Source organism: Emydura macquarii, unplaced genomic scaffold, assembly GCF_026122565.2.
Source record: "Emydura macquarii macquarii isolate MOO-44397 ecotype Brisbane River unplaced genomic scaffold, CSIRO-AGI_Emac_v2 contig_1230, whole genome shotgun sequence".
Lineage (NCBI taxonomy): Eukaryota > Metazoa > Chordata > Testudines > Chelidae > Emydura > Emydura macquarii.
Window position 1 is genome coordinate 2,671,888 of NW_027131367.1, and position 16,721 is coordinate 2,688,608.

At 58.6% G+C, this 16,721-nt stretch overlaps 1 protein-coding gene across 2 annotated transcripts; it reads right to left on the reverse strand.

Moving 5' to 3' along the window:
• Positions 1-844: 844 nt before the first annotated feature.
• Positions 845-16,476, reverse strand: FAAP100 (FA core complex associated protein 100). Of its 2 annotated transcripts, XM_067547266.1 has the most exons (10): positions 16,418-16,476; positions 15,849-16,044; positions 13,807-13,925; positions 11,560-12,524; positions 9,590-9,743; positions 7,614-8,407; positions 5,752-5,888; positions 3,801-3,917; positions 2,648-2,734; positions 845-2,181 (listed from the first exon to the last, which is right to left on the reverse strand). In XM_067547266.1, exons 2-10 carry the CDS (start codon positions 16,011-16,013, stop codon positions 2,056-2,058), a joined length of 2,664 nt encoding a protein of 887 aa, XP_067403367.1. In that variant the 5' UTR covers positions 16,014-16,044; positions 16,418-16,476; the 3' UTR covers positions 845-2,055. The 2 variants fall into 2 exon arrangements, 1 of the variants encoding a protein (XP_067403367.1); XR_010919542.1 differs by lacking the exon at positions 845-2,181 and having other exon boundaries at positions 5,741-5,888.
• Between the last annotated feature and the right edge of the window lie 245 nt (positions 16,477-16,721).

Genomic DNA, 16,721 nt, shown 5'->3' on the forward strand with positions numbered 1-16,721 from the left:
GGCAGAACCCGCCTCTCTCTGGGCTGGCTCGTCTCTGCCTAGCGGTTGGCTGAGATCCAATTAGGTTAGCCCTGCAGGGGACTGAAAAGACCCAGAGACCCAGATCTGTCAGCTCCGAGACTCCAACCCAAGCGCAGCGGAGATGGGAGAGGATCAGCGCAAGGGCAGGAGGGAGCGGAGGCAGCGGGGTGGATAATGGCATCAGACAGACCCCAACGCCGCCTGCCCACCGTTAACCTTTCCAAACCCCGCTGTGCTGGGCCTTCCCCCGGCTGCCCCCTGCCAGTGACACCGGGGGGGCCAACGTGGCCAAAGGCGGCCATCTCTTGCCACTGGCTCTGCTCTGCCCAGGACCAGTCCTCCCCCCCCTAGCTGGAACCACTGAGGCAGGGTCACCGCAGGACAAAACTCCGGCCCTGCCGCCAGAAAGGGGCTGAGAGACACGAGAGGGGCAGTCGGGGCTCAGATCTCGGGCACGCAGGGCCAGCTGCAGCGGTTAGAGGAGATGCCCAGCCACCCCTCGGCAGGGACATACCACCCACGGCTCCCACCCTCTCGAGCCCATCAGAACCAGGAACCCTCTGGCCCCAGTTACCCTTTTCCACGGCACCTCCCTTGCCCACACCCATTCCGCAGTGTCCAAGGGCGGCTGGGTCAGAACATGCCCAGCTGGCGGCGGTGAAGCGGTTAACAGCTCATTTAAGGGGCAGCTCCAGCAAGGCTTGCTCTGTTCTCAGGGGAGGAGCCTCTAGTGTCCCCACCGTGGGCCCCCGCCTTCCCGCCGTGCCAGCACCCCCGCTGCGCCGCACGCTGGGGAGGGGACACCTTCCACTCGTGTCAGCCAAGGAAGGATTCGAACCCAGGACTTCAGAGGGCAAAGGCTGCCTCCGACCCCTTTGGTCATAGCTCTTTCCCCCTCCCCCGGCTTCCCTGGGGAGGGGGCAGTGGGTACCACGCTAGAGCAGGCTGCGGGGAGCCAGCCTCCTGCCGATGGAGACAGGTGCCAGGCTCCAAGCCCCAGTCCAAGGCTGCTGGCGGAGAGTCAACGTGCGCCATGATCGCGGCCGGCAGCGAGGGCGCGCTGCTCAGCCCACGGGCTGGGGAACCGCCGAACAGCCTCCGCCGCCGGCAGAGAGCGGGGCAAGGCGCCCTTGTCACTCAGAGGGTGCTTCAGCAGGGAGCGGAGGAGAGCTGAACCCGCCACGCGGCGGCCCGGAGAGGGACAGGAAAGGAAAGCAGACTGGCACAAGCGCAGCAGCAAGGCTCTTTCATGGCACACGACAGGTTTACAAACACTGGAACGCGCTGGTGCGACGTGGTACCGCACTACACAACCACCACCATGGAGACGCAGGGCAGATCCCCAAACCCCCGCACAGAAAGAGGAGCCCCAGTGAGCCCGTTACTCACACGCCCCCCCGAACGTGAGACGCTGTGGGGAGGCGGAGCCCTTTGTGGAGGGAGGGGAACCAGCTGGACAGCACCGGCAGGGTGGCAACGTGCACATCCTTCCCTGGGAAGGCCTGGGTGCCTGGCCAGGGAGCCGGCTCCCGCCACCGCACAGTAAAGCCGCGGCCATTGGAACGAGAGAGAAGCTAAACCGGCACGGCTAGTAAAATCCAAAACATGCCACCGGCTGGCTGCAGCGCCTGGGGGCCAGCCACACACACACACACACACACAGCACAGCTAGCTCAACGCAGGGCGGCCAGTCGCTGTGGGCCCTGCCTGCACTCACGCCTCTGCGTGGTGCTCTCGGTGTCTGGAGCCCCGGGAACGCACCCGCGCCGCTTAAAGAACATCCACAAAACACGTACACACAAACCCTGGCCTCTCAGCCTCTGGCATAAAGGGCATGAGCTCCCCCGTCAGGTGGGGACCTGCACTGCCAGCAAAACCCCCCACCCCACCCAAATCCTCCTCCTGGCAGAATCATCTATCCGAGCCCGGCTGGGTTAACGACCCTGGCTGGAAACCTCCCCAGCACTGCCTGGAATTCAGCGTGGAGCCCCCCGAGGGGACCGTTGTGCCAAGAGCCAAATCTGGGCCCCGCGCTCACAGGAGGATGAGGCTGGGGTTGCGCAGCTGCCTGTAGACGTGCAGGAGCTTTTCCGCCGTCGGACCTGCTTCGTCGCCGAGACACAGCTGGTCCCGCAGGGACTGCACGTCCTTCAGCAGCATCTGTGCAAGGCAGAGCAGTTAGAGAGGGCGGATCAGCTAGCTGGGGCGGCTGCTGCCAGCCAGGCCCCGGCCTAGCCGCACTGCTGGGGTGGGGTGAGGGAGCTGGCCCCACAAAGGCCAGTCCGCACAATTTCAGGTGCAAGACTCCCTGGCACTTCCTGAGAGGCCCCCTCCCACCTCCTCCAGCTGGGCAAGGCTCTGCTGGCTGCCAGGAGCTGAGCTCCCAACTGGACCAAGCTGCTCTGGGTGTGGAAGAGCCAGAGAAAGGCTGTGCCCAGCTTAGTCTCTTGCAGGGGCCTGGCTTACCCGCCCGAGAGCAGGGAGCCTGCCTGCGTGGGCCCAGGGCAGGGCGTCTGGTGCCTGGCCTTTGAGCAGGGGGAGACGTTACACAGACGCATTCGCGCCATGAGCAGCTTCCCCCTGCCCGCTCCCCGTGCCACGCGAGCAGCCCGGGCATGCTGCCTACCTCGTGATTGGCTTGGATCTGGCGCAGGTACTGCACGCGGAGGTCAGGGGGGCCGGAGCCCTGGGCGGCCTGCTCCACCACCAGCGCCTGCAGAGAAACGGAGAAGCTGGCAATAGAGGGAGCTGCTGTTACGGTGTGCTCCAGGCTTCCCCTAGCTAATGCTTGCCCGGGCAGGGAGCCTAGCCAGCCCAGACACCACGGGCACGGCTACAGCACCCAGCCGCCTAACCAAAGGCTCCCTTCCCCCAGCTGACGGGAGGTGCATCCTGTGGAAGGAAGCTGGCTCCCTGCCTGCTTACAGGTGCCCGGCTCCATTTAGGCGCTGCACTTAGCACAGCGCACTAGAGTCCCCATCGGATGCTCGCCTGGCCTCCGGCGATGGGGAGCGCATTGGGCAGGGCTGTGTCATCCCCCGGCTGGTGCCGCGCTGATTTCAAGCTGCACTGTACAGTTCTGCCACATGGTGCCTGCGAGACCCAACCCAAACTGCTCTGGGGCCCCTGTAGCCAGCTGTGCCTGGCCCGAGTTCAGCGCCTTCACCTGCACAACACAAGCTGGGATGCGGCAGTACGGCTGGCCACAGCTCCAGGAAGCTACGGAGCGGCCTGCGGACAGGGCCGTTTCCTTAGCTCTAAAGCTCCAGGAGGAGGAGCAGCGGCTGCAAGGTGGGCCTGGAGAGTACATGCACAGCAGCGGATGCAGCAATGCCAGCGGCAGGGAGCAGGCGGGGGAGCAGGCTGGCAGGGGCGGGCAGGCTGGGAATGCGAGGAGCCTGGGGTTAACCTGGCACTAGCAGGGCTGCCGCAAGGACTGCTGGCTGGTCAGCACAGCGCCATTCACGCTGCCCAGCGGGAGGAAGAACGCCCTAGGTGCCCCCAGCAGGGGCGAGGAGGGCAGGACGAGGCCAGGGTGATGAAGGTGGGAGACGCCAGACCCCCTGACTGTACGACGACCCAGGGACCCCTAATTAGCCAGAACCGGGACAACAACGTGGCAGAGGCAAAGCTCGCTCCCAGTTAAACAGCCCCGCAAATAAAGGCAGCTGGAACAACCCCCAGTGGTGGCTGCAATAGGGGTCTCTCCCCACATGCAGCTCCGAGAGGCATTTCCAGCCAGGCTGTGGCAGCTCTGTCTGGGGGACTGGGATCTGCACCTGGATGCGCCGGATCACGGCTTGATGCACTCTGCACATGTCTGCCAGAGAAGGGCTCTGGATTAGGATCTCCACGGCCTGGATCGGGCCTGCTGGGCAAAGGTTGTCCACGGCCACCTGCAAGAGAGAGGAGATCCTTACTGCAAATGCTGCCAAACCAAGGGCAGACAGAGGCTGGCTGCAGACTTCGGGGCCCCCCCTCGGGCCCCACAGCACAGCTGGGGATGGAGGAGGGTTGGAGACGGACTCCAACAGCCAGAGAAACCTGTGCTCTACAGGCAGCCAGAGAGAGAGCAACACAGGGCGTTCATCACCCTCCCCCCGCTGCTCATCCATCTCAAGGTCAGTGACAGCAAAGGGAACGGCACCAAGAGAGGGTGACAATTCTCCCAGCCAGGCTGCCTGGCCCAACCAGCGACTGGTCGGTGGGTCTCCTGAACCAAGATCAGCGCGCAGAGCCGGATTCCACTGCCACCCATCAAACCCATTGCATTTGGACTGGAACCAGCGTCACAGAGGCGGCTGCTTCCACCAGCAGCCCCCAGCCTTGCCCAGCGGCGTGTTGAGATGATGTGACGGCCAGCCCCGATGAGATGCACGCTGCTGCCCCAATGGATTTAATCCGGGAGGCTTAGCCTGAGCAGAATTAATGCTGTCACTAATCACATTGGCAATATTAATGCTCTCATGCGTGAAGCAACCTGAACCAGGTCATTGCCAGGACATGGCCAGCTGGGCCTCTCTCGCCGGAGGGGTAACCGGCCGTGGCAGGAGAGCCGCTTCGCAATTCCGATTTTTCTTTTGTGCTTAGAGAGGGATTTTCGCATTAAGGGGGAAAAGCCGAAGCAGAACAAACTTAACGGCAGCATCCAGCCCCACTGCCCCTCGCTTTGCAGAATTAGCAGGACACAACAGGCCACATGAGCAGAGCGCTCCTGCAGCCAACTCGTAACGCCGAATCGGGGCCGTCACTGATGGGGAACAGAGTCAGCAGGGCCAGGGAGGAGAAGCTGCTGGGCTGAGCGGGAGAGGAGCTCTTATCCACACAGATATTGGCAACGCCTCCCCGCTGGGGAGGGGAAGCACCAGGGGTCGAGCACTGAGAAGCAGCCCCCAGCGGAGCTGCTGGCTCTGTTCATGTTCTAGCTCGATGTCTGACCTCCCCCTCACTGGGCGACTGAACTCCTCAGACAGCCATCGGCTGCCCCGAGGCAGAAAGGACGTTCTGGTTTTTAAGGCACTGCACTGGGACCTAGAGACCCTGGGTCAATGTAACCTTGGCCGAGGCGTTTGTCTGTCCGCCCTTCCTGGCAGGGCTGCATGGGGCAGGCACCACAGGGACAAGGGCCAGTTAAGGCACAGGCAGGTTTGACTGATGAGACAGATGCAGGGCTGAGAACTGGCCCCTTATCTCATTCCTTAACCACAAGATGATCCTGTAGACGGGCTGTTTCCCCTGGGGTCTGAGAAGTGAGGGTCTCTGCTGGTCCCCGACCACCCCCGGGGCCCAGAAGTGGCAAAGCGGCAGCACAAGCCTAGGGAGAACCCAGAGGTGGGGAAAGCCAATTGGCCTTTCAAGTGTTCGCACACCAGATCCCTGAACCCAGCACCGCAGTCAGCACCGCAGCCCCTTCACGCCCGTGGTCCTTCTCTCAGTGAGGGGCAGCTGGCGCCGGGGGACGGTACCGAACAGGTGCAGCATGGAGTCTGTTAGATGGGGGTCAGTGCTGCGGAGCTGATCCTGAGCGTGTCAATCTGTGAGCAATGAAGGGACGCAGGCCCTTCCTCCCTGCCCCACCACAATGGTTTCCTTTGGGCCTGCACAGGCAGAGCCAAGCCCCATTATCTATTACACCGAGCTTCCCATTGCTGGCCTCCTTCCCAGAGGGCTCTGGGGCAGAAGCTGGCTCTTCAAGGGGCTGTTTCCCTGCAGAGCTAACCCATTCCTTGCCTCTCGGAGGAGCAGCTGCACCTCGCCGCCATCTGGGGCCAGGCCCCGCACTGCCGACACGTCCTGGCTCCTCAGTGCTGCGGCCGCAGCATTCTCCGCCAGTAGCCACTGCAGAGCGGCACAGCAGAGCGGGACTCCTGGGGGAAGAGGAGAGAAAGCAGAGCCCGTCAGTGACTGCACACGCTCCCTTCCGTGGCGGCTGCCAGGTCTCTGAAGGACGGTTTGCCAAGCACAAGCCTGTCACCTCCCCTGCACCACTGGCAGGTCAGTCACACTAGGTGAGCCACGCAGAGAGCAACGCTGGCTCGAGATCGGAACTCCCCCGAGCGCCCTGCCACACCCCTGTGCACGAGTGAGGGCAGCCACACACACCACAGGAAGCGAGTCGAGGCCTCCCGGAAGCAACCCCCAAACAGTGCTGCAGGACACCCAGAGGAGCCCAGGAGAAAGCAGAGCTGATGCCCACCCGAGCAGTTCTCAGCAGGACAGACAGGGCAGGCCCACAAAGAGAGGAGGGGTCCGGGCTCTTGTGGCCGTTCCTTTCTGTCGGACGCACGTCCCTCCCACCCGCTCTCCCAGGCGAAGGGGATCCACTGACACAAGGAAGCTGCTACAAGGGCTGGTTCTGGGTGGGCCCAGGACACCCGCGCTGTTAGGGATGCTCCTGCAGTCAAGTGGCTGCCTTGTGGCGAGGGGGCTCACACCACCCCGTGGCAGACCCCGAGGTCTGATTTCCCTCCCTGGTCTCTTGCACAACACAAGTCGGGAACACTGCCAAGGCAGCACATCCAGGGCAGAGGGGAGGGAGGAGCTGAGCAGCCAGCCAGGTCTGTGGAAGCCAGCGAGTGACGACCGTGGTGCCAGCATGCCACCCACAGGAGTCTGGTGGGGTTAACTCCAGCTCAGGCAGATTTCCATTTCTCCGAGATCAGCATTCGGCTCTGGTCACCCGCAGAGACGCAGCGAATGCTCCAACTCACACCCCTGCCTTGCAGCACTTGGCATGACTGCCGGACTCTGCCCAGGAACACCAGCGGGAGAGGTGCGTCAGCAGAGCTGCGTGTGCAGAGTCTGCCCCGCACCTGGACACAACCTGCTGCCGGGCTTCACCCACACCCACGTTAAAACCCACTCTCCGTCTCCGACCCACTCAGTTCTGTCGGGACTGGCCAAGGTCCCAACCCTAGCACCACAGCTCGGAGCAGCAGACAGGGAACAAGAGCGTTTACACACAGAAAAACCCTCCTTGACCCAGTATGTGGCTGCAGCTCCTTCTGCTTGGAGGCCAGTCTCCAGCTAGGGTTAGATCCCTAGAGAACGGCTCTCTCCGGGCAGATCTCACAGCGGTGTCAGTGCTGCACAAGTCCAATGCAAGGGAATGCTATGTCACAAGCTCATGACCCAGGGCATGGGGAAGGAAGGACAAAATCCTGGTTTAAGATAGTCAAGAATTAGCAAAAAGCATTACGCAAAGCACCAGCAGTGCCAGGCAGCCGGCTTGGTCTGGGCTTCTCACTGCAGACACAACTGGGACAGAGACTGACTTGGGCAACCCTCCTTTTGATCACTTCAGCTGATCCATGGAGACAGTCTCTGACCACCCAGGCAGGCCAGCCACGCAGCTCTGAGCTGCGATGTTTGCTACCGGCGCCCAAAGAGCCGTGCCCTGAAAACCAGATCAATCAAAAAAGTGGCTGAGCATCCAAAAGGAATGACTCCTGGGAAGTGATTACACGGCCCAGTCCTGCGAAGGGGGAACCACTAAAGCAAATCCAGCCCTGGGCAATGCAGCCTGGCCAGAAACATGCACCACGACTGCACAGTCACTCTCTGAGCGATCACTGCCCAGGAGAATTACCAACCTTCACAGAAGTTCTTCAAAGCATTTTTCAGCAGCTCCGATGACACCTTGATAGAAGCCACGGAAGGGGGCAGATACTCATCTCCTAGGGCGTCCAGTGCCTTGGGAAGCAGCTGGTCACGGACTTCCATGCTGCTGGGATCAGACTGCAAGCTGGATGCTTTCAGGAAGGTCTCCAATGGGTCTGAGGGGGTGGCAATGGAAGGAGCGGCTCCAGGCACCGTGCTGTCCTCCAGACGAAGGCACTGCAAGATGTCGATGGTGCATTCGCTCAGGGGCAGGCAGATCCCTTCTTTGTCTGGGGAAAGGCCAGGAGAGTCATCAGGCAGCAGGTCATCCAGCGACTCATAGGAGTCTGAGGCATTGTCCAAGATCTCTCGCAGGCTGTAGTAGAGAGCACAGGAAATGGTCAGAGGCAGCTCCAACTTGGTGCCTTCGGCAGAGCCAAGTGGTAGGGTCACCTCCCTCTTGTTCCCAGGGAGGAGCTGAGTGATGGGAAAGGTGTACGTCGTGGCCGAGTCGGCAGAGTCTTCATCGAAGGCACAGGAGCTTGTGAACAGCTGAACGCAGAGGGTCCAGCCTGGCTCCAGGCTGCAGTCGCTCGAGTTCTCCAACATGCAGGAGACGGTCAAGGTATCTCGAAGCAGCAGGCGGCTCCAGCTGGCAGTAACCGTGCAAGTGACGGGCTTCTGGCCATCCTGGTTGGACAGCAAGGAAGCACTCACGTTCATCACCTGGTTCAGGGTCATCAGTGCTCGGTTCTTCTGGTCCACGGCCTTTTTCAAGAAAGAAACCCTGTGGTGAGCAGGGGGAGAAGAGAGCTCACTTAACACAGAGGTAACAGCTTTGGGACATGCAGAGCTAATGAATCAGAAACACTGCCAGGCAAGGTGGCCAAAGGCTCGCACACAAAACCATACAAGCCCAGGGCAAGTGTCAGACACACTACGGTGGCGAAGCCAAACCTCCATGGATCATTTCATGAGTCCTTTGACGCTCTCCCAGGACATCATTGTTCTGGAATTTCAACAGCTGACAGGGCCAGACAGGCTGAGTGCCCCAGGCCCCTGTGTTAGCCCTACAGCCCTCCTGGGACCTGCCTCCAGAGCACTGCTGCGCCCAAGGACTTGATGCCATAACTGCCCCTTCTGCATGTGACACCAGATCAACTGAGCCGGCCCAGATTACTGAAGACCACTGCAATGCTAGCCAATCAGAGTCTGTGACCCCACGCCCAGCTGCATCCCCAGGAAGGCTCCTGATTTCAGCTGTGGGCTACAAGAGACAGCAGAACAACAAGCCGAGGGTGGCTACAAAATAGCTCACAACAAAGGCAGGTACCTGTATAGAATCATAGAATATTAGAGTTGGAAGGGACCTCAGGAGGTCATCTAGTCCAACCCCCTGCTCAAAGCAGGGCTAACCTCAGCTATATCATCCCAACCAGGGCTTTGTCAAGCCTCAGCTTAAAAACCTCTAAGGATGGAGATTCCACCACCTCCCTAGGTAACCCACCCAAGGGGAGAGAGTGGTTTAAAATAAGGCACAGATGAATGTACAGGCCTACGGCACACATCTGCCCTGCACAGTCTCCTGAAATTGGCATCTACTTCGGGAAGGTTAGGCCCGACTAGCACCTTACCCTCCCACCTTCTGCTGCAGAGGCTGTAAACACCGGGCCATTTTTGGCATCTAAGAACTCTCTGGTTTGAAAGGGAAGAGGGCAGCGAACAGCACTGGCTGTAAACAACGCTTTTATTACCCCATCAGGGCAGGGGGCTTCTTCCCAGGCTGTCTCGACTCTGAGTCACTCGGGAAAGGCACAGCTGTGGAGCACTGCAGCCAATAATAAAAGCACTTTATTGCTAACCCCTGAGCCAGGAGCTGATGCAGGAGAATCTAGTTAGCTTCAAATAAAACAAGGCGCTCACAAAACAACAGCCTTCACTCACACCCATTAGGAGCGCTGCCCTTTACCTCTCCGAGACATTGCCTATCCCAGACAGCAGTTCCTTAATCTTTTGGCCAGCTTTTTCTGGGGTCAGCCTGCCAGGATGCGCTTCATCAGGACTGCATAAGTCACAGGTCATCAGTCGGCCTTTAGCAGACAGAGCCAACAGCTCTGAGTCACCTGGAGACACACACAGGCAGAGAGAACAAGGTTAACAGTCAGCGAACAGCAGCGAGAGACTAGGAAATCACACCAAGCTCCCTGCTGTAACTAGGGAGTAGCTGCATATAGCCACGGGAGCAAAAGGCAAGAGCCAAGCCAGACAGGTGGGATGTTGTTCATTCTGGCTGGGCCCAGCACAGAGCCCTGACAGAGGAGCCCTTCCCCCTCAAGTTTTCAGGGACAACTGTACAGCCCTGCCCTGGGGCCTGCAGTCTGTACCCACCTCAGCAAGCTGGCTGGATGGGGAAACTGGGGTATAAGGCGGCCAACACCTTTTGCAATACAGGGCTTTAGGTGTAACTCTGCCGAAAGGTGTCCCATCAACACCTCTATATTCCCCCAACAGATTGAGACACCCCTTTCCAGGAGCAGTTTGAGGAATGGGGAGTTATTTCTCCCATCATAATGCAATTCCTGAAGGCTCACCCGCCCAGCCAGGGTCACCCCAAAATACCAGGTGTCCTACAACAGGAATTTGGAAAGTGCGGAATACACGGACTGCGAATGACTGTAGATGGGCTACAAAGGGAAACCGAACACACAGGACATGACACGGCGTGCCCACGAAGAGCGCACCCCGAGCCGCAACACCTGCTGCAAGCAAACTGAACTGGGCCCCGCAGGCAGTTACTGCAGACGAGACACACGCTCTCTGCTCCGGCCCTGACCCTTCCCTTGCCTGCACAGAAAGTGGCTCCAGGCTGCCCACAGCCCCAGAATGCTCCAGCTAGGTGTGACTTCAAGGGCTGGGGGCACTGAACCGAAACAGCAGCTGCAGAATAAGCAGCTGGAGCACATGCGTACCGGGGTGCAGGGAGCCTGTTTCCATGCAGATGCCCTTTACGGTCAGGAGACATGCCCAGGCTACATGGGCCACCACATGCTTGTGGTACAGGATGCTGGCCAAGCTGTGCAGAGGTGCCAGCTGTGCCCTACCTAGCTCCCACCGGTTCATGTTTTGGATGTTTTCTTTGGCAAATCCCACCTTACTCGCTTGCCGGTTCTTTTGTGCCCATGTGTTCACCATGTCACCATCTTACGAAGCTCAGGTCAGAGCTAACAGGCTTCCCTAGCCCTTCTTTTGCCCCCACTAAGCCCTCTGTTCCCCTCCTCCATCTCTATGTATGGCAAAGAGCAATGGGAACCACAGCACTTGGGTTTGTCCCCAGAATGCTGGCCAGTCCTGGGACTACAAAAGCTCCCCACTTTGAGAACCCAACACACCGGCTTCCCCAGCCCTCGCCGGGAAGCAAGGGACGCAGGGCTGTCAGGCAGAAGAAGGAAAGGAGCTTACGGACTCTGAATGGCTGTGTCTGGAGCTCTTCATTCGGGAGCCCTTTGTCCAGCCAGCCGCGGTGTCTGTACATTGCCTTTAGGAAAGGTTTTCACTTAGGTCGGTTTGGACTTGCCCCCAACGCCACTCCACGCAGGATCCTACCTCTGACACAGACACAGCAGCCCCAGGTCCTCTTTATAGAGAGCACAACCACACCTTCTACTGCTCCAAGGTGGGAGAGACACCCACACAAGGGACACCACAAAGACAGCCACATGGGGAGCTGATCTCTGAACACACATGACACTGCCTCTCCTGTCCAGTTCCTGGCTCGGCATGCTTGATGAAAACAACTTACAATAACGAGGGTAAGCCAATGGAAGCTGGGCCTTTAACGAGGAATGGTGGAGAGGTGGAAACAGAAATACGCAGTTAGGACAAAGCTATTCCTGCCCATTTCAGCCCCAAGAATGACTAGTTTTTTGCAGCTGGCAGTACCTTCTGAGGCCCGAGAAGACAAGGAAAGTGCCACAACGCTACAGATACTTAAACTGGCTGGAGACAGAACGGGAGGCAGGACGTATGCGGAGTTATCTGCGCTCTCGGGGTCGGAAATGTTGCTGACCCAATCCAGGTCGACCGCGGAGATGTCCGAGTGCGTGCTGTAATACATACGGCTGCCGCCACCACACGCAGCGCACAGGATGGGCCCTTGCAGGTAGTACTCCCTGACCTCTGGGGTCTTGGCCTCCTCTCTCTGAGCCGCCTTCATGGCCACCATCTTGCCGCAGTGCCCGACCGCCACGAGGCAGTCACAGCCCACGTCTCCAAACAGCTGCTGGTCGTCGGCATCGTCCACGGCTCTGTGCTCTGTTCTCAAGGCTCCAATGAAGACGACAGGTTCTTCCAAATGGTGAAGGACCTTCACGGGCGGATCATGGCCTGCAACATCACTGCAGCCATCATCAGCTTCAGAAGAACTGAGGGCCTTCAGCGGCACGCAGCACAGCTGTCCGTCTGGGAAGCCACAGAGAAGCATGGGAGAGTCGAGCATGGCAGCATCTATACCAAAGAGCAGGCTGAAGAGGGGCTCCTCCAGCACAAACCCCCCTGAGCACCACAGGCCCTCCCCGGGCCCGGCTGCGCCTGGTGAAGACGCACAGCACAAGACAGGAAGGAAGCGGGAGGGCATCGCGTCCCAGTCATCTCCAGTTTGGTCGCAGGTGGAGAATCCCACTTGGCTGATCTGCCGACATGGCAGGCTCTCCTGACTGGGGTCCAGCAGCTCGTGGAGTTTCAGCCACCATTTGCCCTGAGCCTGGGACAGAGTGACGACGATGTCGTTGAGCAGCGTGAAAGCGCACAGCATGGCATCCGGGAAGATGCAGGCATCTGAGTCTATGGGGAAGACGCTGGAAGGGCAAGCGCCTTCATTGCCATCGCCCTCAGTCTGCTTCATTAACCTTCAAGCAAACAAGGAAAAGCTTTCAGTCAAGCCACAGGGCAAAGCCAGCACTTCCTTAGCTCGCCTCTCACCCAGACGCTTAAAAACAAGTTTACAAAAGGAGGGCTTTTAGCATTCGCTTCAAGGAAGCGCATTCGGGTGCAGTGATCTGGACAGAGCAGGAAGAGAATGCTCCAGAGAGGCGTGCGATTTGAAACACCTTAACCCTTTCAGTAACTGACGAAGTGATGGAGAGCATGTGACCCACCATCCCACCTCTCTACTGTCCCTCAACACCGGTGGCACCGAGGGCTGTTGCCTGCGGCGGGCATGCTGAAAGGATGAACCACAGGAGCGAGACACAAGGCTGAGTCTCCCTGGGGTGTCCTGGGCTAGTCACACAGTCTAATCAATTACACAAATAAACTGTGAGTGCGGACTATTTAATGAGGGACCGGCTACCACAAGGGGAACCATAATCTTGTGTTTCGAGCTAGGTATTCTCCTTCTCCCCACACGCAGCACCACACAGCGGGCTAAGAGCTCTGCTGGGTTGCCTTTGAAGCACCAAGTACCAGCCGAAGCCCCACTCGCAATGGCCCGGCAGATGAGTTACTGTAGGGACAATGCAAACCCAGCCTGGGAGCTGAACATTTTTTTTAAATGGATTTTATAAACATGCCTTGAAGCAAGCAGATACCCAACACATCAGAAGGACAAGCCCACTGGGAAGGCATGCCAAGATTCTGACCCATCAGCTCCCCTAGGATCAGGGGAGGGGATGGCTCACTCCTCCTCCCCGCCCCCCCATCATGAGTAAATAAGGTACCGACATTGACTAGACATACCCCCATGCTGCCACTCTGCTCTCTGGAGGACTCAATCAAAAGCCATCTCAGCAACCCCAAGGTACCTCCTGCACCACAGGCAGCGCAGCGAGATAGAGAACACGCCACACAGGCAGGGCGCAGGGAGACACGCTGCTTCCCAGGGCGTTGGTTCTTTCAGGGTGACTCAGAAGAGCAGGTATTTCCCATTCAGAAATGTAAAACTTACTGCAGTTCTTTTGGGGTGGGGCGTAACCACACACCAGGTGGGGGCAAACAGGGGGAAGGTGTAGACGGCCACATGGAAATCTTGGGGTACGGGGTGCCTGGCGATGTCCATCCTTGGGTGACCCTGAGACTCTCACTGCAGAGTGCCGGAAGCGTGTGCCATTAAGCCACCTGCTACTCTCGTTAGGGCTTTAACCAGCAGGGGCAGAGTTCACTGTCCCAGCCAGGTTGCATCCCAAGTCTCACCTGCTCTGCTGGTCCAGGGATACGCAGTAAATGCCATTTCTGGCACACAGGATGTAGAGCTGCCTACGAACGGGGAGGAGTTCCACATGCCAGACTTGATCAGGGAACTTGTAGATGGCCTAGATATAAAAAAGGGAGAGGATGTCAGTTTCATGCAGCAATGACAGGAGGCTGGAGGAAAGGTTGCTCCTGGTTTCTAGCAGCCTCCCAGTGGTCCCTGTAAGAGCTCACCACGGGGAACCAGCTTATCAGAGCCTAGCTAGGGCAGCACCAAATAGAAACAAAAGACACGGGGGGCCAGCTATCACAATTCCGCTTCCACTTAAGCTGCCATGCATCCAGCACCAGTGCTGCAGCGTAGGAAGACGAGACACTTGGAATATCGATGGAACTATGCCCCTTACACCGATGGGGGATCTGGCCTCTCACATCTCCTGAGCGCTTCCTCAAGAACTGTACATACAAGTACGTGATGGGGTAGTGATAACCGGCCCGCGCTGCACAATGTACCGAGTTACGCACAGCATCAATGGACTTCTGTATATGCACTTGGACAAGTGATACTATGTCAGAACATACACGTGTGACTGCATGTATGTCAGAATTAGCCATTTAACACAAACATTTTTAACCTTTATATGAGCCAGCTTCTCTCAAATGAATAAAAGAAACATCAGCTGGATCATATATTCCCCAGTCACTAGCTGAGGATGCACATATAGAACAACATAAGTTAAAACAACCAGTTTCTGAATAAACTAATTGCCAGGAGTAAAACCATTAATGGACAATATTGCATGTATATATTCTAAATCCAAACAATCATTTTTATGACATGGTATGGCATTCTTCACTTCCAGTTTCAATGGTTGTGTAGTTGCTGCTGTGTGCTGTAAGCAGGTGACATTTCACCCCAGAAGTGGCTGCATTGCCATGGTGAGGGAAGCAATTGTAACTTGTGCAACGCCTTGGGATAAGCGGTGCTATGGAAATGGAAGCTCATTATCGTAGGGCTGAAAGTGTTGCACATACACAGAGAGGCGCACACACATTAAAAGCAAACATTCAGTGTTTTATGCTAGCTGGATATAAAAAAGAAAAATTCAAAAGCCAGATATGACCTATTTCCTTGATGAAGAAAGAAACATGTAGGAGGCTAATCCTGGTATCACACTGATGGCTCCTCAGAAATGATAAAAAGAATAAATTAAAAAAGATGACATGTATAACTCAGCGCTAAGACTGCTGCTTATTATGGCTAAGAAAATGGAAAAATCCATGGCACAAAAAGAAAAAATGGAAAAATCATCTTGTTGAAAGAAGGAAAAATCTTTCAATAGTTTAATTACATTGTTAGTCCCAGGAAATTAGGAAAAGGTCAAACAGCATCTTTGATTCTACAATAAAAAGGTTATTTAAAGCCATAATAATATTTCACTAATAGTTTAAAACCCGAACTCTACTATGCTAGGCAAACATGGCACTAGACTTGTGGATACCGGATGCAGAAGGCCAGCTTGCTAGTGGGATGTCATTGGTGGCAGAAACTACGGCCCAGATTTTCAAAGCCAGGTGTCCACAGCTAGGCTCCTAAATGAGGGGCCTAATTTCAGAAGGGCTGAGCACCCAGAAGCTCCCAATGACTTCAGCGGGCACTCTGCACTTTTGAAAACCAGCCCATCAGGGACTTCAGAGCCGGATGCCGGGCACCCACGAGGGCAAACCTTGCCCTGTGACTCTGTGTGGAAAAATCCAAAGAGCCACAGAAGCATCACGGACATCTCAGCCGGGGCCCAGCCGAGGAGCGGCGGGCGTGTCTGCGTGAACACTCACAACTGGGGCAAACCGGGGGGTAAAGCGACAGCGCCCCCGCGGGCCCGCCCCGTCTGTGGGGATCCCGCTGCCAGGTGCTGAAAGCTCCTCGGTGCGCGCTGACATAGGGGGGTGTTGTTCACCCCGTCTCTCCATCCAGGGGTCTGTCCCGGGCGGGCGCAGCGTTAGCCCGGAGGGTGGGCAGCTGTCGGCGCAGGCCGGGCGCTCACCTTCAGCAGCTTCCCCTCCTGGTCGTAGACGTAGACGAACTGGCTGCCGTTGGACAGGTAGATCTCGTTCTCGTGGCACCGCACCCGGGGCTTGCCCGCCGCCAGCCCCCCCAGCGGGCAGCAGAAGCCGGCCAGGTAATCCACCCTGGGGCCCACGTGCGCCATCCTCCTGCCGCGCCGAGCACCCAGTGCCAGCCTGGGGGGAGGGGAGAGCGGCGGTTATGGGGGAGGGGAAGGGGGAGGGGCTCCCCCTGCCAAAGCGGGGCCCCCCCCACCGGGGGGGGCGGGAGGGCACAGAGCAGCTCCAAGGCGTGTGGGGCGCTCCCCCGTGGGGGGGGCGATGCCCCCCCGCCGCGGGGGGGTCACAAACCCCACAAGGGAGACACCCCCCCCCGGGAACTGCCCCAGTGGGGGGCAAATCTGTGTGTGCAGGGACCCGCCCCTCCCCCCGGCGCAGCTCAGGGGCCTGGCCCCCCCAACCCTCCGCCCCCCGGCGAGGGGCCCAGCCCGGCCCGGCCCGGCCCACGCCCCCCGCCCAGGCCGCCGCGGGGCTGCGGGGCCGCAGGTACCGGGAGGCGCGGGCGGCTCGGCTCCGCCTTACGGCTCCCTCCACGCGACTGCCGCAATGGGGGGGAGGGTTTGCGACAGGCCGTAAAACGCGGAGAGGGGCTGCAGGGGGGAGGGGCTCGCTGTGACTCCCCCCCCCCCCGGGGGGGGGGCGGCGGCAGCCAATGCCATGAGAGAACAGCCAGGGCCAGGGAGAGAGAGAAGAACCCAGGAGTCCTGGCTCCTCCCCCCCCACCACCACTGGACCCCCAGTACCCTCCCAGAGCTGGGGAGGAACCCAGGAGTCCTGCCCCCCCCCACTGCCCT